The 27,676-nt window shown below is 31.5% G+C and overlaps 1 protein-coding gene across 2 annotated transcripts in view; it reads right to left on the reverse strand.

Annotated features, from left to right (window-relative positions):
• LOC118191885 (kin of IRRE-like protein 3) overlaps positions 1 to 27,676 on the reverse strand; it is a 769,953-nt gene that overhangs the window by 93,087 nt on the left and 649,190 nt on the right. For both annotated transcript variants that reach the window (XM_085824875.1, XM_085824874.1), the window contains exon 6: positions 6,121 to 6,411. In XM_085824875.1, the coding sequence (XP_085681001.1) occupies positions 6,121 to 6,411 (291 nt within the window). The remainder of the gene's footprint in view (positions 1 to 6,120; positions 6,412 to 27,676) is intronic.

Below are 27,676 nucleotides of genomic sequence, written 5' to 3' on the forward strand. Positions count from 1 at the left end.
CGAGTCACTTCGTGTCTTCCCATTTCATTCCCATTTTCATATTTGGATTCATGAAAAGCACATGAATGAAGGCTGGCTTGAACTACAGCGCCAAATGACGCGGAGAAAATAAATGCTGTGCGGAAATGAAGACACGATTTACGATTGCAAATGGTGGCCTGGCAACGGCATTACAATGTCTGTTTTAAAATAAAAGACTCTAGTACACACCTACTAAAAAGACATGGAAAAGTTTTGTGAACGAGAACTGAAAAATCTTAGGATCTCTGTTAATCAAAGAAGTAAAAGCAATATACATGGACAGCGCCGAATGAAACTATTTTTCTGATTGAACTCTGATATATTTCTTTCATCTGAATGTTTAAGTACAATAAAGTATTTCTCCCATTTCTCTAGCGTGCCTTCGTGGTGTAACGGTAGCACGCTGGGCCCGTATTCCAGAGGCCCGTGGTTCGATTCCCAGCGAAGGCGGTTGCATATTTTTCATCTTTTCTGCTTCCAATTAACCTAATGACTCTACAGTACTTGAAGGAAAAGCATTTATTAACAAATACATTTAAGTAACCAAGTATCTATTGCTCCGGGATAACATGATGGTCTTAATTTTTACTTTTAAAATACAAGATTTCTCCTAGTTTGATAATCAAGTATTGATCACTTAATCTTTCTGTTTTCTCTTTTCTGTAATTATTTGTGGAACATTACTTATTTCGATTACTCTTATCAATTTGTGGAACATTACTTATTTCAAGTACTGATTATATTTTCTAAAAATACGAGAGGACCCATGGTAGATTGCAGAAAAGATATTCCAGCAATTTGAATATTTAGATGGCGAAGTTTTCATTGAAGAGACAAGTACAGAATTATATTGGAATTTTCTATCAACCATCAGAATTCTCAGCCCATGATTTTTTAATGTTTTTCTCAATTTCCTTAATGCACCTTAATTCTTAAACAACACCGATAATTATTTGACTCAATTTCCTGTCTTTTCATCCTTGTTGCTATGTTTCTTTTTTTCCGCATCCTTACCGAGTGTGCTAGGAAACCATCTCGGTCACAGGGAAGGAAAAAACTTAAGACAGCCTATTTTTCTTCTTTTTCTTCTTAATAAGAAAACCCAATATAACATGTGTAATAGGCGTTAAAATGAAAGATCTTACAAGTTTTATATTAATTACCATAATGGTTAAGAGAAATAGGATAAAGTGCAAAAATGTTCAGTTCTAAATAAGTTAAAAAGCAAAATATAATGGAATGAATAAAACAAATAATGCGTTTGATTTCTGAAGTCTCAACTTCTTAACTTAAGGCACCCACCAGCGGCCGAGTGGTAAAGTCGCTGAATACTGGTAGTTCGGTCCGAGTTGAGTCCCGCGAACGGTTTGGCTGCATGGGCGTTTTCCTGATTTTCTCCATGTATAACATGTATTCGAGACAGTTTCCTTTAGAAAGTCCTCCCCGAAGGCATTCTTCCCCTTAAGCAGATAGCCCTCGAGTGTTTTACCTTAATCAAATAAACCAAACCCAAAACCAAAGTTTAACTTAAATGAATAAACATTGGGGTTCTATCAAGAATGAAAACAATATCAGTACTATTTATTTTCAGAAAAATAATACGTTTTGATTGCAGATGAGCTCATTAATGCTGCGCAGTTTTCTAAGAAAACAAAGTATAAGGAAAAAAAAAAAACTTATTTCTATTTTTATACTGGCTGAAAAATTTTATCTATTAACAGTTTGAGAATAAATATACTGCAATGCAATCCCGTTTCTCGAATGTTGGAGAAGCTGGAGTGAATAACTATGAAATGACATATCTCTATAGAATTAAACAAAAAATAATAAAAAATAAATATATAAAAAATCTGAAAGGTTTTAGATTCTTACGATTGCCCCCAAAGGGCTGGTTAAGGTTTTTTGCGCTCTCACTGAGCTCGCAGTTACCTCTTGCTAACCCATTTCTTTTTGCCTTTTTAGCTTTTTTTAAGCATCGTTTTCTTCGCCCTTTGACAATATAGAGTTCAACAGCAAAATTATAAAAATTTAAAACCAGCATATATTTAGAATTCTCGACACAAATCCCACCCCAAGATCACATAATATTTAAAAATAGCATATCTTCAGAATTTCCAATGCACAGTCTCGCGCGCTAGAGATAGGAATGCCTTATTTCGAACAGTGTTGCCACTGCTCGCTTTCAAATCATTGAGTTTGTTCACCTCTTCCCTTGTTAATCAAAAGTTCATTAAAAATTTACAAAATGGAAAACATAAAGTTCGTAATACAAAATTCGGGCTCCAAGATTCACATGCTCGGGTGGAGGACTACGCTATTTAAAATTTGCTGGCTCAAGGATCACAATGCGAGAACATACCTACATATATGCAGATTCTTCATTATTTAATTTCGTTAAAAATAATACAAGTCGACAACATTTGGTGTCAACTATATAAAAAGTGATTCGTCGTTTATAGCGAATAGACCACAAATCCCATTTCGAGACTAATTGCCTCTTTTGGGCTATTAAAACAAAATGATGATTTTGAAAAAAAAAAAAAAAAAAAAGGGGGGAAGATTTTCCAGCACAGATACATTTAGCGTGGGATTAGTTTAGTGGACGAGACTTGAAATTCATAGTTAAAAAGTACGAGCTGTAGTTGTAAAACAAAAAGTATCAATGCTTATTAAAACAATCTTCTAATATTTAATCTTTTTCTGTAAAGTGTGTTCTGTGTTGAAAACCTGAATTTCCGAGAAATGTTAACCACTAAACCGTCTGGGCGACAATTTTTCCCTCTTATTTCTAATTGAAAAGTGGTCCAAATGGATAATGGTCTCATATTTTAAACGTTTTTCATATTGTAATTTATTGAATGCTTTTGGTAATATTACAAAGGAATGCTGCTTTATAACTCAATTTCTGTAGTTAACTAGAATTTAATTAATAAGATATATTGCAAATTAAGCAAAATGAATTTATAAAATTGCATTTTTCTTAATGTATATATTAATTATAATGCAGATCGAAGGATTCAATATGGAATATCTACTTTTGTACAAAATATAATAAAAAATTCAGATTACGGGAAACAATGCGATTAGATAGTCTAAGAGAATAGTCTCAGCATTTCAGGGCCTGTATTTGTGAGCCAATCAGATTTAATGAATCGCATTCACTGAAATTAGTAATTAATGTAGTACTTTAGCAATTTAATCTCGCTTTATTTATTTACATACCAATCACACAGCATCTTCAGTATTCAACAACGGGAGAAAAAGAAATATGAAAGTATTTAAGTTATTCTCGGGAAGAAAATTGCTCCAGGAAATGTTACAGGTAATTGATTAATCAAAAGACTGTAACAAGAACTGAAGAGATTTTCTCTGAAGAAAAGCATTGTTACGTGTTATTTCATCATCTTCAACATTCTGCGTAATTATTTATACCACTGTGTTAAATCATTATGACAATAAGAAGAAAATTCTATAAATTTCTCACTTATCTTCCGAACAAGACATCCTTATAATAAAGATAATTAACTGCAGCACTAATGGTGCTAATGACAATGTTGAGGGATATTCTCCAGAAGGAAATTTTCTTATTGTGATGTTACCGTAATTAAATAAATATTATATCACAGAGAAACTGTTACAAGAAAAGGTAAGAATAAAGTTCTAGACATGGTTGAGTAAAGGTAAGTAACGTAAGAATGAAAATCTAGAAAATACTAGAAAATAAAGACTGAAATTACGGCATGTCGTAAATGTTTTTTTAAACTAACTATCGCAGAATTTTAGTCAAACTACTGACGTTATTAGTGTTATATGGTGTTGAAAATACAGCTAGGTTAAAAGGCAGATTATAGTTTCCTGAATTATAATACTTACAGGGTAGGTTTCTTTACGTTAGACATACAATGTTTCTGAAAGAAAAGCAAAATAATATAATGATTATGAAATATGTAATGGCAAAAAAAGTTAGTGCTGAAACACTGCAGATAGGGACTTAAAAAATTTAAATTTGTGGAAAATAATAGCTTTCGGCAATGCAGTGATATTCCAGAACTTTCCAAAATTTCGCATTATTGTTGCTTAAATCGTTAGTTCTCGGAATGAAAATTTAACATATAAATAAATGAATACATGAAAAATCTTTATTTGTATCTATTTATTCGCAAATAAATTTCATTCAGAATATTGATTACTTGCATATTCATACATATGTATTTTTAGTTGGTAATTTTTCATACGTTTACAAACGTTTGTGCGAAAAGATAGGGATTTTCTTTGTTATTTTATATTATTCGAATCTGAATGACTAAACAGAAATGAAGCAAATTCAGTCTAGAAAATGTGGCCCGAACGGAAGGAATTCTGAAAATTACATTTTTTTAATAGAAAAGTGTCACATATACTTTCATGAAACAGAAAACACGCCGTATTTTTTTCTTTTTTTCAGGCTGGGATAATTACTATGTCGATTGCAGCAATAATGATGAGCATAGATAAAAGTGATGAAGCGTTTACCCAGCTACATTTACGAAACTGAATCGAAATACGAGTTTGTCAAAATATGTAAATAATTTTACACTTTGTTTCAAACGCTCCTCATAAGAAGTCACTAACTGTAAACAGTTAAAAATAGAGCGTATACGATAAAATATATGGTCCTTTCTTATTAGTGTGTTCGACAACACAAGTTGTGTTATCAAAAAAATTAAAATCATATATATATATATATATATACTATAATAAATAAAATTAAAAATATAACGCATACGATAAAATGTATAGATTTCCTTGTTGGAGTATTGTACAACAGAAGTTACGTTATAATATTGTAAGCTTCAATCTAATAGTATTGACGTTATTTGAATATAATTTGCAGTTAGTTGATCGGAACACAAGATCGCCGCAACACTTTCTCTTTCATCCTTGCTTTAGGTGCTGAGATTGAGCAATGCCGAGTAAGCTGTATATATACGGTTCTTGCATTTTTGAAGACGCAAGTGCGAATGAAAAGGTGCGCCAATGATTACTTTGAAATACAGAATATGGAGTTAATTGCAATGTGCAAGCAACACTTAACGAGAAGGTATGGAAGAAAACGGTAGAGTTTACCAAATCGAGCATGCTTTATTATAGTTTAAATGAATCTGAGCTTATGTTTGTTTCCATATTCATAATTTTCCTTTCTTTTTATTCCTTCTTTTATACGAAAGTATTCCTTTCTTTTTATACTATTTTTCTATTTATAAGGCTATTTACCTTGGAATTATTTCTGATGGGTAGCTAAAGAGGATGTCATTTGTTGTTGGTTCTTTAAACAGATAATGCGTCTCCTACCTTAACGTAGATGCACATATCTGCAGTTGAAATGTTGCTGGATTAAATGTAGATATGATGGGGTTCATTTCCTTAAAGATTCCAGTCTATTTGTAAGGTAGTTATTATTCACAAGTCTATTGGTATCACAGTGTGGCATGTAATGCATTGAATGTCGCCCTATAAAATCTGTAATGAAACTTCCACTTCGTGGAGATCTAAAAAAGATACGCTAACATTTTAGTAGTTTTGAATTCAAATCAACTTTCTATTGAGAACGCTGACTGAATCTATAGAACCGATTCGACAACGAAACAGTAAATGAAAAATAACGCAAAATTCAGCCATTATCTACAGCTGATTTTTTCAACGCCTCAATTTAAAAGGAATGTACAATTTGCAGTTGAATTCCTTATAAAAGAATTACCTTGCATTTGAGAAGGTTTCAAGGCAGTTCATGAAGCGAAAGCTACTGAAGCTGTGCTCCGTTAGTTTTGAAGAATTCGAAAAAAAGTTAGAAAATATTCTTAATAAAAATGTATTAATTTATATGGCTCCTAGGAAAATAGACATATTTAACTTAATTCGTTTTTTAATCCAAAGCCAGAATTTATTTCATTCCTAAATATGATTGAATAACTTCTGAATAACCTTTGTGATTCCAGACATGACTAAAACAGAAATAAGAGCTAGGAATTTTGACAGTAAAGTTCCCAAGGATATTTGTTGTATTTTGTACTAAAAATTTAAATTTGAGAAATTTTAAATATAAATGGAAAATATTCTTACATTGCACTCGAAGATAGACATGGTTGCTCTCTCCTTGACCTTCACTATTAGTTGCAGTGCAGCTGTATCTTCCTCGATTGTTTCGTTGTACTTTTTGCAACACTAGGCTTTGATTACTGACGATCACTCCTGCTGATATGTTTGTTACAAGTTCATGACCTTCAAAACGCCATCCTGTTTCGGATACCCATGGATTGGCCCTAATGTTGCACTCGAAATAAACATCATTACCCTCCATGATATTTGAATGGCGGAGTTTGCTTCCAAGTCTCAGGCTCAGCTGTGGAACATCTGAAAGATATTTTCACATTTTATAACATCTTCTGTATTCAACATCCTATTAATCCCCCCCAAAAAAAAGTGAAAAAAAGAAAACACTTTCAAAAGAATTTCACTTTAAATTCTAGCGCAATTAATATGGCTTAAAATGCAATGCAACAGATAAAGTTAATTTGAAAATGCAAATGTATTAGAATGAAAAGAAGCTTAAAAGTTCTATTTCATTAAGATGTAAGTAAGCAATTTTTTATTGAAAAACTGATATGCATTAAACATACTATCTGAAAGAAAGAGCAAAACGAAATGAGCTATTTGATAAATAGTGTGGACATTCACACTGCCATAATTTATTAAATATGCTGTTTAACACCGTAGCGTCTCTAAAATGCATGCTATCTAAGATCTGGAGGAATTAGTATGTTTTTTTTTTTTTTTTTTTTTTTTTTGCATAACGAATAAAGACACATGCCATCGCATTTGAGCAAAGATCCAGAAGTCTCAAAATTAATAACTTTGAAATTCCAAATACGGGATCTCCAGTGGCATAGAAAACTATATTGGTTATAGAAATACTGAATATCATTTTGTTAATTAAACATTCCTTAACGTTTTACAAAATGTCAAATAGATAGTAAAACAAATTCGAAACTCAAAATTCGGGATTCCAGGTGTCCATGTTCGGATGTTCGGGTCGAGGACTGCCATATTCAAAATTTAATGGTTTTGGGTAACGCTGCTTTTTTCAAAATGCAAGAAACAAGCATACATTCCTGCAGATTCTTCGTTATTTAGTTTCTTTAAATATAATACAGGGTGATAATATTTGGTAGCAATGATTTGAAAAGTAATCTAGACTTTTATAGCGATTCAACGCAAAATCCCGTGTTAAGTAGTTCTTCTGGGCTAACACTCTTTTTAATATATTTCTGGGACTAAATATATTTCAAAATTAAGAACTAAAAAAAAATAAATAAAAAACTAAAAAATATTTTAAAGGAATATTTAAGAGAAGTTTTTGGCAGCTGATTTTAGATTTTGGTAGGTATTTTGCCTGCTTGAAAGCCTCGTTGCTACCTTGATTTACTAGCGATTAGATTTCTGTGGCGTAAAAATTTCTAGCCATTAAGCTTGTTTACGCCGTCTCAATTTCCGTTAGAAATTTTCTAATCTTTTAAAAATAATCTATTTTAGTTATTATTTCTCTCAGTAGATGTTACTACTATACCAGGGCTTAAGTTTATAAGCAAAAAATATTCATAATAGGATTACAAAAGTGATATCCATGTATCTCGCATTTTTCAATATTTTAAAAATTTTGGTATACAATTTATGATATGTATGATTCATTTTAATATTCAAAGGTATTTTATTTTCAAAAATCTTAATTGGATTCAATATTTTATAACATTAATTTTGCAGTTGAAATAAGTGGGTTAAAATTTGTCCCACGACACACTTGAATTTCCGATCAATAGATGGCAGCACTCACGATTATTTTTTTTGTTTTTTGCATCTGCTTTTTTCGTGATTGTGCGCGCTTTTACATCCGTTGTATACTCTGATGTGCTAAAATGTCTAGAAAAAAGTTAACAACTCAGGAAGCTTTGGATCTTTTTGCTGAATTGCCATCCGATTGCGACTCAAATGCTTCAGATGTCAGTTCTGATTCAGATGAAATTGAAATCCAGGAGAGAATAACTGAGGTTGAAGTTATTGCTGAAGAAGAAAGGGAAGTAGTTATAATTTGTTTCACTTTTTAAAGACACAGACCCATCTATGCATGTAGCACTGTAAACTGTAAATATGAATCGGAAGTATCTACCCAAAAATTTAAAAGACAAATTTATGTCAAGAGAATATATAGACTTTTCAGTTAGCGATGATTCAATTTATTGCATAAAATGGAAGGATAAAAGATCCGTTTCTATCCTGTCTTGCTTGGAAAAGGCAACTGAAATGAAAGAAATTAATAGAAAAGAACTAGATGGAAAGACAAAAAAAGTACTGTGCCCAAACAGCATGATTTCATACAATAAGAATATGGGATATGTCGATTGATTGATCAACTGAAAGGACTATATGAAATAGCAAAAGCAAGAAATGGTGGCACATGATTTTTTTTTTCTTTTTAGATGCGAGTATAGTAAACGCATTTATTCAAGTTTGTTCGCGAACCCGATCATGATGTATAAACAATGAAAGGTTTTCTTCTCTCAGTTATAGAAGGTCTAATGGCACTTGCAGGCAAGAAAGAGCTGAAAAGAAAACTGAAATCCCAGTTCAAATAAAAACTAAAAATCCGTTCGTACAACCAGAAAAGAGACTAAAAAATGTCAAAATAAAAATAAACTAAAAATGCCAAAATAATAAAAAATGCCATAATAAAAAATGCTTAAGTCACACGCCAAAGAGAACGAGCAGGAGAAGATGTGCATATTGCAGCACATCGAAAGAAGAACGACGGACATTTTGGATCTGTGAAACATGTGAAGTGCCTCTATGCTTACAAAAGAATGAAACAACATGTTTTTCAAAGTTTCATGAAAAATGACTTTTATTCATATATAAATGTTTTTGAATCAAGTGCCAATTTTAATATTTTATTTAGTATCATATGTACGAGTATCAAATTTTAATCTTAAAATAATATTCAAGAAAATATTTTCTTTTGTTCCTAAAATTTAAAAATATTAAATATATATATGCAAAATGTGCATATGCAAAATTTTACAAGTCATGCATATATGCAATAAGTACAAAATGCATTTTAGTGTGTTTATTATGAATATTTTAGAATGCACGCTTTATTTTGTTTATTCATTCCACATATGATTTTTGTTTTTCTGCTATACACCAATATGCTATAAGACATGTGCTAGTTGCATGGTGGGACAAACGGCATCCCACCTTCCCTCGTAAAAAATAAAAGCGCAGAATTTTTTTCAAGCCTTAAAGGCACTTAAGTAAGTTAATCTGACTAGTTCTAAGGCATTTTTTTAAAGATTAAAATATATTTTAAATATACGTGTCGCAAAGGGTTAAGTTCATCCTTGCATTTTTTAGTTAAGCCAAATGTGCTCGCTTCTGTAAGCACGAGTTGGAGCCAATCTGTGAGGATATTGAGTGAAAAAAAGTTGTCTAAACACCCTTCTCTGATAGGACTTTGTCTAATGTAAGAATGACTTCTGTCTTAAGACTTCAGATAATTCCTCACACAGTCTTCTAGAACCTTTTTAGTTTACGAGACGCCATAAGATATATTATGAGAATACTAGAGAAGAGTGTGGTAGTCATAGTTTATGAAGGGAAAGGATATACAAATCTTATAAAAGGTTACTCGAAAGAAATGGTGATTTCGGAAATGATGATTTAGAAAAACAAATCAAAGAGCAATAATCGCTATTCATTGTTATATGCTATTCATGTTATGCACATTATATTTTGTTACACTTGTCTAAAATATAAAGGCTACAATATTTCAAGAGTAATATTCATAACTGATAGTTAATACCATAATATTACTTGAACTGTATATAATAGACTTTAAACAAATTTATGGAATTTACTTGAAAAGAGAAGTAATACTCAGAGATTTTTGAAAGTATCACAGAAGCAACTTAAACATTCGCTTAAAGAATATAAATATAAGAAATAAATACAATGCCTATTTCATTCCCTCTTAAATCTGATTTCTTGCTGAAAGTCTAATTTTGTAAATCGACAAGGATATTCCTCGTGATATAAAGAATCGACAGTATATATATGTACTGTATATGAACATCTATTTATATTTCAAAATGAATAAATATAACTCCCCATATGTATAGAAAGTTGATAGTTTCTTTTATGTTGCTATCCCTTGAGATGAAACACGCATGAAAGAAATGAGATATAAGCGAAATATTCCTCATCTTCTTAAAAATACGACGTTACATCTTTCTTCCATTATATCAAAGAAATCATCCCCCTCCCTCAGCTCTTCAATTCCTCCCTTCATCATTCTATCTCCTTCCAATCTGCTACTCTGCGGCGATTGCCCACTATCACTATGAAACTCATTCATAAAATACCGATTTAGACTCGAACAAATACTCTCATTATTCAGTCCTGCCCCTTCGCTGTAACCGTGCTCGAGTACAACTGGAAGAGTTTGGAAAATAAAATAAAAATGTTCTTCATAAATCCTTACGGATCATAAAAAAGAAGATAGAAACGTGTCGTTCTTAAAACAACTTGGCCATTAGGGAAGAATCTTTTCATAAAAGAGTATAGTGCTACTCTGAGAAAAAGACTGAAAAAAAAAAAAAAATGAAGAAAAAGTGTTCTAATTTTCTAATGGGTTTTTAGGAAATTTTGTCTTTGGGTCACTCTTTGCTTTTATCAGGAGTTGAGAACATATGGGAGGTCATTCATCTGTTGCTTTGCCTTTGGGGTATATAAAATATTGAAAAAGAATTTCGGAAATGACTTTTGTGATTATAAATATACAACGCTGAAGTATAAAGCATTAAGTTTCTTTGCGATGCCTTGTTCTCGAATTCAAAGAGGAAAAACTTAAAACTGTAAATCCTTACTTTTCAGAAAGAAAAAAATATTTCAAATGTATTAATTATAAAAATTCAGAAGAATTATATGCAGACAATATCATCATAAACCAAATGTTATTTTCAAAATGAAGAGCTTTTCTTATTCTATGACAGCTTTACTTTCATAAAATATGGCATTCATCGATGTCGTTTTGAAAAAAAAACCAATGGTTTCTATAAATTTGAGTTGTTTGCAGTACCTAAAATATTTCGGGGAGAAGGGATTTGAGCGCTTAGAAAGTGAGAGACGTGTCTGGATACGTTCTCCATCCCAAAAACTTTAATTTGCAAACTAATTAAAGAAAATCGTATTTAGAAGTTTAAAAATGAGAGCAGGAAAGAAAAGATGTTATTTTCAATACATAGCCAGTTTAATTATTTAGAATACTTTATAAAAGTAAATGTCTGTTGATTTATTAGATACACACACGCATATACATATACCTACATATATATATATATATATACAAATGTAATGTTTTCAGTTATTCCAACACATCGTGGGTGAATGGTGAGGCTATTCCATTTCACGTTTTGGCAGATGGTTGACGAAGCTGGGATGATTGCACCACGGAGAAAAATGACGACTCAGGACTTTTCACTTTTAACAGCATATCTTTATTTTATTTTAGAGCAGATGATATTTTCCAGATGAAGTTACTCAAATAACTTATTCAGTAATTGAATAATTAGATACCACTGACTTTAATACGTTATAACGTTCTAACAAAAAAGAGGAGCATAGCGGAAGCGTTAGCAGAACGAAGGCGAGAAGGCATCTGTGTAGGAGAACTTATGACGCAGCATTTATATGAAAGGTTATGTAATAGGTGCAAATGTTCTAGAAGGTACTGGTCTAGGAAAAGATCCTGAATTGCAGAAAATTAATTAAAGGTTGCTGGTTCGCAAAGAGCAAAGCCATCGTATTTTGATATTTTACATCTTCCCCTCACCTCCCCCCCATCAAAAGGAGAGGCCGGGGTTAGAAAAGCATTAGTACAGGAGTAAAGCAAAAGTATGAGAAAAGACATGAAAACATCCAGGACATAGCGTACAAGCTTTAACTATGGTCTATCATAGTTCATGACTTTCTCATATAAAATTTTGACTTTATAGCATAGGAAATTTTTAACATTAAAACTATGAGTTATAATTAAATATACAATATATGACTAATTTTAAAAATATAACATAATAAATATGGAATACTGATAAATAAATAAGTTATAATTACAAAAGTCCTCAATTTTGTTAAAAATGTCCATTTTGTTTTTTGAAAGTCCTTTTCATAGAAAGAGTTCGAATTTATAAAAAGCCGGTAGGATTAACCTTTTGCAAGTTTTCTCGAATGGATTTCGAACTCTGCTGCCTCAAACTACCAGTGAATCATCAAATTCGTTTTTGGTGTGTGATTTAACGGCATATTTTAAAAGTGCTTTAAAATCATCGAGTATCTGTGAGTTCAAAAGTGAAAAGTATTTCGAATCAAGATCAGTGCCTCCAACGTAGTGAAATCTCGTTACTGGCTGTCGCTCGCTTCGAATATTTACAATGTTTATTCATTTCCAATCATCGCGTAGAAAGAAAATTAAAGATCCAAAGTGCTTTAAAGATCATCAAAGTGAAATAGTAAATGCCAAATAGTATTTTGTGCTGTCTTGCATGTTCAGTGCTTTATTCGGAAAATTCTTCATATTCTAAAAATGCTATATTATCATACGTCACTAAATATGGTAGTAAAGTGGATATTCAGTTCCAAATGGAGTAAATTGTGTTTTTGAATGACTTTGCATTATAAGTAAGTTTGCATTTATAAGTAACTGCGTTGTTTTATGATTTATTAATGGTAATATTTTGCTTAAATAATTTTGAGATCAAACGTTAATAATTTTAAAATTATATCATTTATTTAAAATGTAGTTTTGTATTTCTAAATTGGAAAATAAAAATTATTGAATTTGATAAAAATTAGGTAAAGAATTTGAAGGTTTGACTGAAAGAATGTTCCTAATGTGAATAAGATTTTTGTACTATTGTTTAAATATCTATGAATTTGTATTTTTTAATTTTTACTGTATGTTAAGAATGAAAGTATTGTTTTTGAGTTGTAGGAATTTCTTTAATGTTTTTATGATAAACGTTGAAGGCTCTCACCTTATGAAAAAATGCATTTTTTTAATCTAAGTATTTTTATTTTTTCATAAAATAGAGTGTGTTTTTAATATTCGTATGGAATGACAGCAGTTCAAAAAAGGCCAGTTGCCTCTACAGAAGGAACGGAAGCCTTTTTCTACAGTAACTGCTAATTTGGCACATCTTTTGGCCACTGGTGAAGAATATTAAGTACCAGTTTGCTCAACTGATAAACCAAGATGATGGAAATGCTAGTATTTAGATAAAGTTGTGGAGTCTTCAAGTTTTGTAAAGAATAAGTAAATTTTAAAATGTCTTAAAAATAGTGAAAAGTTAAAAATTTGTTGCGTTTATGAATGATGTGTTACAAAATTTTTATATTTTAAAATACCTTCCCTAAAAAACATAATTAAATAACATGAAAGTTGGCATCTTTAATTCTATTATAATAGAAATATTTTCATCAACAAAAATTGGAAACACTTTTATTTGAGCATTTACTTTGTTTAAATATTTGAACTTTTACTGTGTGAAAATTTCAAGAACTTTACAAAATTTCATTGACATTCTTACATCAGAACTCTAAAATACGCTATTGTTTAAAAATAAAACAGTGCTAAGATTCATAATTCAATTCAAAATTTTATGACTTTCAATGAAATGTCAAAATATCGTTCAAAGTTTTATGGCAATAATTTTTTGTTTAAAAAAAGTAGTAAATATGTTTTGTATTTTCACAATTATATAGTTCACATTTTGCTGCTCTAATGCTTGTTCTTCCACCCTGCTTACCCTACTTTTCTTTTGAAGGGAGAGATATGTAAGATATAACAAAATATGATAGCTGTTTCAAAAAAAATAACTGACAAAATTAACATTCTAAATTTGGTAATCTGCCCCTAAATTCATCTCTTCTCACAGGTTCCAGACTTTTCTATCTTATGTAACGTTTTAATGCAGATGCCTCTTGTCCAATCAAATTAATTCTAAACCAAAACTCTGAACTGAAACTTTCCCACTCCCAGCCTTCTTCCTATTGAAAGTACTAAAACCTTCCCCTTTTTACCGCATAGCTTTCCTGCTGGAAAGACGTTTTTAAACCATGCTGCTACTACTTACTTACTTAAGATGACGTTATAATTCAAACTGCAATATATGTATTCAAATATAATTAGGAAACATCTTGTCTGAAAAAGGATGATTTGATATACGTAAAAAATAAAGATTGGGATTTTTCAAGATATGTTGTGCTAAATTGCGTCATCATGCTTTCCACTCTGCCACCTTAAAACAACTACAGTCTTCTCGGTCATCTACGCAGTATCTAAGCTGTTGAGAGTTCCACTGCTTTCATCTACGCATTTGAAATCATTACAACGCTAAAAATATAAAAATACTGATGACGAAGCACGCATATAACATATTTAAGAGGAAAAATTCTGATTGCGTAGTGTGCTAATATGTTGAGTTCATAATGTTCAAGAAACTTAATAGTCGAGGCGGGCCAAAGAAATTACTGCCCGAAAAATCACCAACAAAGGCACAAGCAAAGTGCGTAATTATGCGTATGGAAGCTCACCAAGAGAAGGTATTGGTTTACATTAGAAAGGTTTCAGCTTTCAAAATTTGGGGTTCAGGTTCCGAATTAGCTACGTCATCAGCGTTACGCATGCCATGAAAAACATATTAATCTAGAAATGGTGCAGTCCAGAAATGTTATTAAATGTTTTTAGAATAAAAAATAAATAACCAAATTAAAAAAAAAAAAAAAAACTTGAATTAAGATCCCACTACTAAATTAAATTATAAAGCTGATTTATATATTTTTATCAGACATATATATATGTGTGTGCGTGTGTATGTGCGTAAAATATGGCACAGTTTATAAAGTATGTGGAAATTTTAAGCCTGCTTTTAATACGTTTTCTAAATCTTCTAAAGAATTAACTCTAAATTTAAATAGACTCATTTTACAGTAATTTTTGCTTTTTCCTTTCTTATAAGATAATCATAGATTAAAAAAATATGAGCTGAATTTAAATTTATAGTCTTAATAACGATAGCGCCCTATTAAAGTCCGCTTAAAAATCATCTATGCTTATTTACTTTCTCAGTTAAAGTATGCGTGAAATATATATAATGTATATCTGTGTAACTGTAATCCGAATATTATGTAAAAACATAATATCGTATTCAAATTTGTGAATGTCACAGAAAAAAAAATGTGTACTGTTACTCAAAGTTCATTCAAACTACTAAAACAATCAACACAAGCATAAATCACTTGAGACAATGGAATAATTATACACTTCCAAAACTTGTCTATATCCGAAATAAACCTAGTGTAATGGAATACATCTTCTTTCAGTTTTGTTAAAGCTGTTTTATTGTTTCTAAAAAGTGTTTGATTGGATGTTCATACACAATTGTCTATCTAGAGATTATTAGAGCTAAATACGAACCATTTCGCTAATGTGGCAACGCTTCCCGCATATCTATGGATAACAGACATTGTTTTTGTATTAATGAGAAACCTGGTCACAATACTCGCCCCTCTCCTTCCTTAAGGAAAACCCTTTATTTCACTAACCAAGGAACTTCTTGCTTGCAGCTTTTACAGATGCAATAACATGCGATTCCCAGAATAAAAGCTCCAACTACAATGTAGGTATGTGATGATCGGAGTAACCAAGGTTATTTATTGTACCACAGAAATTACTGCCCGAAAAAAAAAAAAAAAAAAAAAAAAAAAAAACACTTCGAGCAACATTTGAATAGCCCGAGATCAAGTTGTCGAATTGAAGGGAAAACTTTCAGATTTTATCCTCTGATTTAATCAATTTCAGAAAATGCAAATTTTAATGAGCAAACAACAACAATATTAAGTTTAAAGAAAAAGCCGCATTCCCTCGGGGCTACGCTATGAAGCCTACTCGTTGAACTGTTTTTCTTCTCACACTAATTTGGGCCATCTCCTCACACTTATCCTGCAGTTCCTAATTCAGGTTCTCCTATGATGTGTTATAAGTGTGTCTGCCTTAACCGGGGTGCATGTACGCATTTTGTATCACGCCACGCACATAGGGAAAATCCCTCCTCGTGATTGGATATGGCATTCGATGAAATCTTTTCCTCCACACTTAGAACGCCTTGACATTGCTTGGGTTCGAAGGTATACCTCCATACCGTTCGTTTACATTTTGATAGCAGTACTGAAAAGATTATTACTTGCATTGTGTATATATATATATATATGTATATATATATATATATATATATATATATATTGCTATGACATTATACTTTTTACAACACTGTAGTGTGATGAATTTAATATAGAAAATGTCGTGACGTTTTTTCCCAAGAGAGAAAAAGTATTATTTCTTCTTGTGCTACTTCCGTAAATGTGCATTAATATTAAGTGCAGAGATATTTAATGAAAGTATTCTTAATAACCCTTCATATTAAAGGTTGTAATGTTCCAACCTAGAGTTTAAGATGAATGTGTGAAACCTTAAGAACTGGTAAGCGAATAATCGCTTAGTTCAGAAAGATAGAAACGTAAACGTACGAAGGGTTAATTACCCTTTATTATTCAAAACAAATTTAACAGTTGACTCCCTCTTGGAGTTTACAGCAAAGCCTCCACTTGGGTTTGAACTCAGGAATACTAAGAAATGAAACGTAGCTAAACTTAACTAAAAGGATATAGCCGAAGCTATCGAGATTCTACCAGAGTTTGCCCCTTAACGGTAACTAAACGGCGAAGCTATCAAAGTCTTGAAATACGGCCGAGCGTAGAAATAGCTTTAGAGAGGTGAACTAAATTTGTACGCGCGCTGATCAGAATATCTGGCTCTCAAACGACGTCAGTAAAACTTCAGTGTTAAATACTTTCTGCTCCTTCATTTGCATTTAACCGCGATTCTGAAAACACGTTCTGTGAAGAAATTGCAAGCTGAAATTAGGAGAGATAGGATAGTGGCTTTAACTAAAAATAACTGTTAGCAACTTAGGATAAACCTTACAAGGTGTTGCGATTATTAATTCATTATTTCATGTTTATTATATATCCATTCTCTGATGGGATATGATGAGTTGGATCTCATGCAAGTGCAAGACACGTACGACGCCGAATCATTTCATCTATTCTCTACTGATGCAATCTAGAAAAGCATGAAACGACTCAGTTTTCGGAAATAGCGAAACGGAGTTAGGAGATAACACAGTACACAGTAAATTCACAATATTTATAATCAGTTCGAAAAAGTAAAATTTATTTTCAAGTTAAACTAATAGAGATTTGAAACATATAAATAAAGACACGTTTTTTAAATTGAACAATATTAATTTATGAATATTGCCCTTTTTTTATATGTAGAAGGACATTTTTTCTTATACACGTGTATTAAATTCAGCGACAGTACTGAATGCACTTTTTCTTTCATTTAAGGCAACAGGATATTAGATTAACATGAACATTAACATGGAAATAACATAACATTTGCAAAGGAAATATTTTCTGTATCGTGAAAGAAACAGAATGCAACAAAATTGCAGTAATAATAATGTACTTATTCGCAACACATTGTCTTTACATTTGGATCAAGTTAGATGTATTTTGGTTTTTGCACTAAATTTATGAACTCATCTATTTATATAATCTAAGCGCTTAAGATTTTTTTGTGATGTTAACAACATCTTCGAACGATTTTATAATTTTATTATTATAAAAATTATATAATTTACGAATTGAAATTTCATAAATTATAAAAAAGATAAGCCATCTCCATCTTTTATAAGATTTTATAATTCAGGAAACAGAAAACTATCTGCAAAACACTAGAACTAATTTTTTTTCGTTTCAAAGGAAACAAACAATAATTTTCACGCTCCCGTGTCACTCATGTGTGTCATTCAACAAAAACAAAATAGTAAGAATCTCTTCATACGGTTACGCCATCTCACACCATTACGCCAAGATAAAATGATAAAATGATATCATCTGAAAGTATGGTCCATTCACAAGTACGGATTTTTCCCTACGCCGTGGCGCGGTACAGAATGCTTATATGCAACCAGGCTTATTTAAGGTGAAAGTACTGTCTGGATAAAATTTCTGTTGAAACAAGCAAAAAGTATAGTATCATAGTTTTCCTTACAACATACCGTAGTCTCTTTCTGTATGTGTGATGCGCGATCATGTGAGCTTTTAACACGGTTACTGAAGATGTCCCTGAGGCTTGCCCACGCCGCCCGCTGGATGTTTATGGGTATTCATTATAAATTCTATTCATAATATAATCATAGGATAGTCTCTCTTTATATATTATGCACACAATTATTTTTATTTATTTAATTGGAGGATGAAATAAAGAGGTGGTCAGTTTCAAAGATTTTTTTTTTTTTTTTTTCCTGCGGAAGTAATTTGGTGGAAAGGTATTTGTAAAGTAGGAATAGCATCAAAAGGCTAGAAATAGTTTATTTCGAAAAAAATAGTCATTAGTTTAAGTTTAATCACTAAATATAAGGAACTCAATTTATGAAATGAATTTCCTAATAAACTCGGAAATATTTTCTTTTCTTATTAGACAGATCTATTGCCATGACACATTCCGTTTCAAAAAAAAGTACTTATCATCCGACTTAAACGGTAAATCTAGAGACCGAGGTTACTTTTCGGATTAGTAATTAATCCTTACTGCTTGTTATCGTAAGTCTGAGATGTCTTCTTGCCGTAAAATGGCTTCCATTTCTTCCGTGACAGTTATTTTTGAAGATTTTCTAATCACTCTGATTATTTTTTGGTCACATTGCCAAAGAAGGTAACAAAGAACACTTTCTTATTTTATTCTATATGCTCCTTCCAGTTTTGTCCTATCTTATGCTAAGCCCTCCATTTGTATTTAGCATAGTGTAACTATACTTTTTTTTCTTGTGTTAATTTTGTTATTTTCTAAATTATAACTACTCTTGATTAGATAGTTAAAAAAGTTACTTTTCACATGTTTCACTTAGAGAAAGAGTGGGTTAGCTGAGGAAAAACTGATTATAGTCTACTTCACACTTGAATTATGTAGAATCATGTTCAGCGAAGTTAATGCATTTGAATTATATCGTAATACTAAAGTGTAATAATTCAACAAGTATGAAAGGAATACTAAAGCTTACATAAATTTTAAAAATTTGTCAGAAAAATGTAATCTAAAATAATTTTTATGATTCTACCCAAAGCTAGTGAAGACTAAAAATGGGTGTAAAATTTTATGACTTAAAATCATTATTTTCTTAGTGTTTAAGGCTTTATCGAATCGTACTTCTTAAAACACGGTTTCATGTTTGTTTTACAAACGTATTCAAAACTTAATTTACTATTCACGTTATGTTGCGTAGCACATGGGGATGTATTGTGGTTACTAAGAAGGACATGTAGCAATAACTTATTGTTTAATTACATCACTTATATCAAAAATATTTTCATCTATTTTCTGTATCTTATTAACCTTTAAGAGACGGGGCAGTTTGGAAAGGTTTCACTTAAAAAGACGGGGAATCCAAATGCATTTCTACCCCCTTTTAGCTGCCACTGTAAAGGGAGACTACTACTCTTTTGGAACTTTTCCTGTAGGTCGCCTTTGGTGGTCGCCTTTGTTATTTTCAGATAAGGGACTAGGGAATAATGTAAAAGAATTTGTTGAATTTGTTCTCTTTTCTGCTGTTTCTTTTCCTTAAACTAGGGAAACATATTATAATGAGATTTCGTAGCTAAATAATTGTCGTATGTTGGAATATTAACTTTTGACATTGCGTCATAATGAAAATACGCCTTAGCAGCATATGCACTCCTATAATTTGTTCATAGTTTATTCCGTTTTTATTTGTTTCCAAACTGAATTTAGTTTAGAATTACATATACTAATTAACGTTTTTAATTTATACTCGAAAATGATTTTTAACTATTTGTTTCTCGTATAAATCGGCAGTTCGCTTTTATTTGTTTCCAAGCATTGTGTAACAGCTTATATTTATATATCAAACAAATCCCGTTGTATTTTTCTTATATTAGTTTAGTTTACCTTTTTCATTAGTATACTTACTTATTCAGTTTAATTTATTGATTCCCCCCATTGTATCGTAAGTTATTTCATCATTCAACTACATTGTCGTTCAATGTTCTTTCTTGCAGTTTTGTGATAAAAGCTTTTTTTAATCCTTTAGCATTTTTTAAAATTATTTTTTTTTTTTTACTTTAAAAACAGATTTTGATTATATTTTCATTGCATTGCACTCCATTGCATTTTGCATGTTTCAAACAGCAATATTAAATACAAAAATTACAATAAAAAGGGGAAATATAAAGAAAAAATACATTTTTAATGACGCTGAAAAGTTGGTGAAACTAATCCTAGTGTCAAATTGCTAAGATTTCACTGCTGAGGGAAACGAAAGGAATTTACGAAATCCCACAGTTGGGAGGCGCGCAGGGATAAATCTTTTAAGTCCTGGGAGGCGCGAAGGTCACATCGCATAAATGGAAAGGGAGGTTATTCGGACAATGACTATCTCCGCACCCTGAAGGCTGGGGGGAGGGGAATTCGCTGGCCGACATTTCGGCCACAGCCGTCTTTTTGAGACGCTACAGCTCTGGCCGATATTTAGGCCACCCATCTTTTAAAGGTTAATATTATGCTGCATTCTATTTCAGTCATTTTTGTTAAATTACGGTTTTTAAATATACAAATGTTTTTCATGAAAATTATTACAAAACCATGTATTTTAAATTATATTTATTTACAAAATTTATAATATTTATGTAGGTTCGCTTAAAAATATTGATGTTTAATATGGTGATATTAAAAAGTTATTGCGCATTCTTAGCGCATTTTCTGATTTAGGCATTACCATATTCAAACATAAAATTTTATATTAAATTTCATCACATGAAACGGCTGAAGAAATTCCGTTCACCAAGTGTAAAAGTAAGCACCTTCTTGAGCTGAGCGATGAAAAAATCTTCATCGCTCAGCTCGAGAGCATAATGTCTGACCAAACCGGTATTATGACGCAGTTTTCCACAGAACACTGTAAAGAACGGGGCTCCTCGTCTCGTCCTTGCCGCCACTTCGTCTTCTCACGTTTGAGTAAAAATGTGTCGCCAAAATCTTAGAATTCCAATTTTTCTACAAAAATGATTCTGTAGCTCACAGTGCTATAATGTGTAAAACTGAAACCTGACAAAACTGGCGAAGATTAGCTATAATTCCAAATAAATAGCTCCATTCGTCGAAAGATAATGCCTTCCTAAAGACGCGTTCGACGGCCATTGTCTATTAGTCGCCATACGCTATGTGTGAAATTCTTCAGGCTTAATGTCGCGCAACTTCTTCGTGCCTGGAGAAATTAATATATGTGATCTAAAGATAGAATACGTCGATATAATTCGGCAATACATTTATGTCACTATAATTCATTAAGAAGATGAAATACGATTCTTTAATGTTGCACCTGCTTCGCTCTGTGATGGTGCGTGATAAAGAATAGTCAAAGTGTTAAAGGCAATTATGGTGTGACTATGGAAATCCTATATTTAATCAAGAAATTAGTAATATGACTTAGTAGCTACAAATAAATAAAATGAGCAAATATGTAAGTTGTATTTATTGTGCTCATATGTGAAATCAATTTGGTACTATACAAGTAAGTAAAACTGTTTCGATGTTATGGAATGTAAATTTATATGGAGGATAATTCTAGTATTTTTATGTGTGGGTTATTGCAAGCACAGCGTTATAGATTTCAGTTGCCTATTGCTTATGCCCTTGCTTATTGAGAACATTCAGTAATTAATCTTTGAAATTTTATGCTATATACCAAACCTAGCTTTTGCCATATCATTTGGCCCTTCAACAAAACACCAAAGAAAATGCTGTCACAGCTGCTATTCATCGATACAGCTGACGAAACTATAGGCAATCATGAGCTATGCAGTGACACCGTTAGTGGCATCATTGTTTTCTTAACAGAAAATATAATGAGATAAAAATTCAGTGGAGCAATAAAGCGGTTGATCATTGTTCTCGAATCTTGTAAATCGTAATTATGCAAGAGTTGAAGAGTGTTAAAAAAACTTCAAATTGTATAAAATGCAAAAGAATATTCAAATCATATGAAATGTTCAGAGATATTAATGCGTTTAATACATGAGCAATATTATACTATAATAATCCACAAGTTTTCTGAAAAAAATTATTTTGGATCACAAGGTTAATTTTAGGAACAATGAGTCCATAATATGAGACCGAGGATTTGCAGTTTTTAACTGAAATAAAGATTTGTTTGAGTAAGATCTATGCTAAAAAAATGTGAGATGTCTCTCAGAATTTTAATCTCCAGTAATTATTTCTTGTATATCAACAATATTAAATTATATAAAATATTTTTTCATGATTATGAGTACAAGTTTATTTATTGGAACACTGTGGAACGATTAAAATATGCGCTCTGCTCTTTCTTGAACAGTAATGATGTACTTCAGCAATTATGACTATTAATGAAACGCAATAAAGGCATTTGCGCTCCAAAGGACATCCTCACATAAAAAAGGTAATGTTAATCAGTTAAAACAAAGAAGTACAATAAATTGCTTCTAAATTATTAAATTTCAAATTCCAGAAAATAAAGTTTCTTATGAGAAGCATCTTGAATGTCCTGTAGGCTCTTCTCCTTCAAAGACATGCATCCCCCATTTAATACTGTAAGTTATAAGTACCAACATAATTACTACAAACGTTGCATAAAAATATGAATTTTTCTAAATGTTTTTCATTGTGATCCACCATTAATTCTGTACGTGATGTTAAGACGTAACAGTTCACGTTATGCGGATATAAGCAAAAGCACCGAAACACTCAGTGCTAAGTATCCAGCAAGCGACAAATATATACCTAGCTGCTACGATATAATGTTAGATCTCATGCCACTGGGAAAATTCAACAAGTAAATTGCATAGACTACAGGGTAACTCTTCATTCTCCGAAATAGAGCGGACCTTGGCTTTTACCATGTGCTTATCATAACAGTCCTCATGGAATTATTTTCCTGTCACAGAAACGCATTACTAATAATTGGCTTGTATAATAAGTGGCTGGACACTTCGTCACCTCTAGAGAAATTGAATTTTTTATAAGACAGTATGAACAATTTGTCTGCATATTGCCATCAAAGCTGTAACGCTGCTGACAGGAGCTTTCAGAACGTATTCCCTGTTCACTTTCAGTTTGTTTCTGAAGAATCTGTCAGTTGGGTTATTTCATTTGCGGCAATATATGGAATAAAATGAATCAATAATTAAAATTTAGAATATATTTCTTAAAGATTACCGGATTTTAATGTTGTTATATTTATATTTAGTAAATAATTTCATTTTAATTACATTTTGGGTGGCTGTGTTTGTAAATATACATTGCAAATTTTAATTCTTAAAAAAATAAATGCTTAGAGTATCTGTAAAATTTTTCTATAAACTTTGCCGATTAATGAACCTGTTCGAAAAAAGAAACTCGAAGGATTCCTAAGTTGATTATAAAGTTCATCGAAAATGCTTCTACGAAACGTCAAAGAATCGGTAAAAATAATGCAAGAATTTCAGAAAAGGATTGGATTTTTCTCATACATATTACGAACTATAATTCCGAGGTTATTTAAAACTGGAGCATTGCATTAAAGAGATTAATTCTGCATTTACTGTCTACGCCACATAATCCGTGCAGATAAGGACGAATACCAAACCCCTTTATTTTGAATTAAAAAAACATTCTAGCGTATTTATGCGATTTACAGTAGCTAGCGCTTATAAGCTTGGTAGTCAGTCTAGACTTTGCAATGAAAATATTTTCTCATTTTTGATCTACTCTGAATTTCTGATACGCAATGAACCTGCTAAAAAACTTTTATTTGCCTCAAAAATTACTAAGAGCTTATTTCTGTTGCTCACATAGCAGCAAAAGAAAATATAGAGTACTCATCTATGTTTCTGCAAAGGAAAACGTAAAAGTGCACTAGCTACATTTTAAAGAATTGTTAAATATAATAATATAATGCACCGATATCAGATTTCATTCAGAAATGAATATACCATTGCTATCTGATTCTTAGTAAGCAATCTGATTCTTTTCTCATTTACATACCATTCTTAAGAGGGAAAACTGTTTCTGCAAAGCTAAATAAAAGGCAATTATTTAATAATAATTCAGTTTAAGATGGCCATGCGAACTTGATTGAAAAGCTCTAATTACAGTTTTGGATTATCTAAAGAAAACATCTCTAATATCGATCTACATATACAAAATCTTCCACGTGTGAGATACATCCTGTACAATACTTTAAATTCCTGTTTATGGAATTAATGATTCACAGTCTTCAACTCGAAAAATTCCGCAGTCAATTCTTCATTACTAAATTCTAATGTAGCAAAATAATTAAACTATTTCACCTATAAGTTCAGATAAAATACTGCCAAATCTGATGAAAGTTTAATAAAAATAAACAGACAAAATTAATCTTAACTGTATTAGAGAAAATGTCAATCATTTTTGCATTAAAAATAATTTTATGCACAATTTTAAATTATTTTTATTTTGCTCAGCTAAAATTAATATTTTCAGCACGATATGTATACATTCGGTATGTAGATTAAATAAAAAATGAATATTTTTTTTTATAATATGAGCTCTAATTTAAAAATCATAAAATTTGTTGCATCAATAGTTTCGATAGGTCACAAAATATGTTGTATCGATAGTTTCGTGAATATACTCGTTTCATGAATATATTTGTTCAAACTGCAAAACACAATTTTTGAACTCTTCCATAAATGAACAATTTAACATTGGACCAAAATTTGGTTTCTTAAATTTCTCTTTGTTATCACAAACATTGTTTCATACTGACGTTTGGTTTCATAAAAACGGTTTAAAATTCTTAAAAGTGCACTTCCGTAGGCAGATAAACACAAAAATAAAAAATATGCATTTTTATTATTTACTTAAGGTCATATAAAAAGCATAGGCCAATATTTGATGCATTAAATTCTTTAGAAATATACAAGATCTCAATAAAAACATTCAAAAGATGACCCTTAAGAGTTTATACAAATGCAGAAATGCCATACAAAATATATAAAATTCCTAAACTTCGTAACAATCATATAAAATGTAAGTTGACCTAGTTAGGAATTAAATTAACGTTCATCTCTAAAATGTAATCTTTCATTGCTACACGCTAAGAGGAAGTGAAGTGTACTTACACAGATAGGCATCAACAAGCACAACAAAGCTGCTTTTAAAAGCTACGTTTTTGGCAAAGTTACGTTTTCGTAGTCCCTGTCAAGAAAAATCTCATAGTAGCTAAAGATTACCTCACACAAATAGTCGCTCAGTCGTAATAACCGCTCAGTCTTATCTTTTGATAAGGTCGGAATTAAGTCATTAAAGCTGAAACTGACGCATTTACAGCCTTTTCCCCTCATCGCAATAAATATCAGTTACGTGACTAAAATAAATACTTATTTAGTTCAGCTGCTTGTTTGCAAATTACTGTAACTAAGAGTCTGTTCTTACACATCATTATCAAAACAAAATTCCACTGTTCAGCCAATCTTTTTCAACCCCCAAATTATTTAGTACCTAACAGCTCTCTGTATTTTCCTATCACATTCAGACTACCATTTTTTTCGTCTTTTTAGAATTTCTCCCACCTTCTCGCTCTCTTCTTCTCCCCTTCTCTCTTCCGCTTTCCCGACTGTATCCTCTCTGCTTAACGTAGTTATTAATAAAACTTACTTCTCATATTTCCACCCCGCACATCCTCTTACACTGGTTAAATCAATCACCGCACAATATTTTTAAACCAATTACAGGCACGCTGCAATTAAAATAAGACAGCGCACTTTCCCTACATTCCGACCTCAAGAAAAGAAGATAAACGTGCGTTTCACTATCTTTTAGGCAGCAGGAAATCCCCAAAACTTCTCTTATAAAGCATTGGACTTCGTAGATAGGCTGTTTACAGTTTGTTTCTTCAACAGTCCATTGCAATTTAAACAATGAAAAGTTGCCGTGCTCAAGTTTTTTTAAGTCGAGTCAAGTATTTTTCACAACTAGGGCTATCTTAGACCTTACAGAGAATTTAATTTATCATATAATTCAACTTTGCCTAATTTTAGCTTCAAGGTTTTTCGGCAATTCACGCGCAAGAAACACTTTCTTTTAAAGAAACATACTTTTCTCTTCAGTTAGCTCTCAAGCTTTTTAACAATTAATAATTAATCTTTTACTTCCACACATCGATAACATGCGGTGATTTTGCAAAACAATCAGCAGCATCCAACAACATATTTCATTGTGACGCATTGCTATTATAATTCTGAAAGTTTGTTTCCCAGGAATGCCGAAGGAAAAAGCCTTTCTTTGTTACATTAAAAAAATTGCAAAATATAGGTCAATTAATATTTTTTTATCATTCTTGCCTTAAAAGAGGGCGAAGAGTTCTTTCATAATCTATGAAAATTCAGAAATTTTGTAACCAACATATTGAAATTTTAAAATCATAAACATGAAATTGTCAAAGAAAATTAAGTGATTTCTGAATATTCCCCGAAAACGAAATGACGTTAAAATTTTTAATACAAATTTCATTCGAAACCAAACTTTTTTACCGCTTTATCTGGTTGTGCAACCAGAAAATTTCAGATATTTTCTGTTTGTATGTTAAATAAAGGTATGTGTAAAATAGCGCTTAAACATTAAATTTAAAAAAAAATAGAAATTGAATTTTAAAATCAATGTATCACAGCATTGCTTTTTGAACTCGGTAGCTTATCAGGAAGTCAGTTAAAAATCACTGACAAATTTTCGCCCATATTCCGACAAAAATCATAAGCGAACTAAATAAAAGCTTGTAACATACACCATTTACACATTCATTTCGTAGATTACCATTAAGTTTTCGGAACGCTGCTTTAAAATGGAATTCCATGATCGTAACTGCCTTGAAAACGTGAAAATAAACATTCTCTTTAAAATCTTACAAATGAGTTTTCAGGGTGTATGTTTTTAGTTCCATGCTAAAGAGAGTAAAGTGAAAAAATAATACGTAACATAATTATAATAAACAATAGTTATGCGGGATGGCAACGTTCATTATAATCGGATGACGCGACAAGCTGTGAGAATAAATCTTTTACTTTTCCGATGATAGAAGGCAGACGATTCCGCCATTAAGACGATGACGCGACTGAAAGATGTTCACATGTAAAAGACGGTCGATTCTCTTTCATCTGTAAATAATCTCATCTGTTTCCTTCTACGTATGTAATTACTCTGTAGTTTGTAGCAACTATACATGTTTCATTAAATATTCAAGGTTTACATATATCGGACTAGTTTATTAGCCCCTAGACAGCCACCTAAGAAGTAAGTTTACGAACATCGTATTCCTAGACAGTAAATACCGATTAAGCAGATTTGGGCGCTCAGGCCGGTATGAGCCTAGGAAGAAGC

Source organism: Stegodyphus dumicola, chromosome 10, assembly GCF_044657685.1.
Source record: "Stegodyphus dumicola isolate Sdum_Otavi_A_Nest chromosome 10, ASM4465768v1".
NCBI lineage: Eukaryota > Metazoa > Arthropoda > Arachnida > Araneae > Eresidae > Stegodyphus > Stegodyphus dumicola.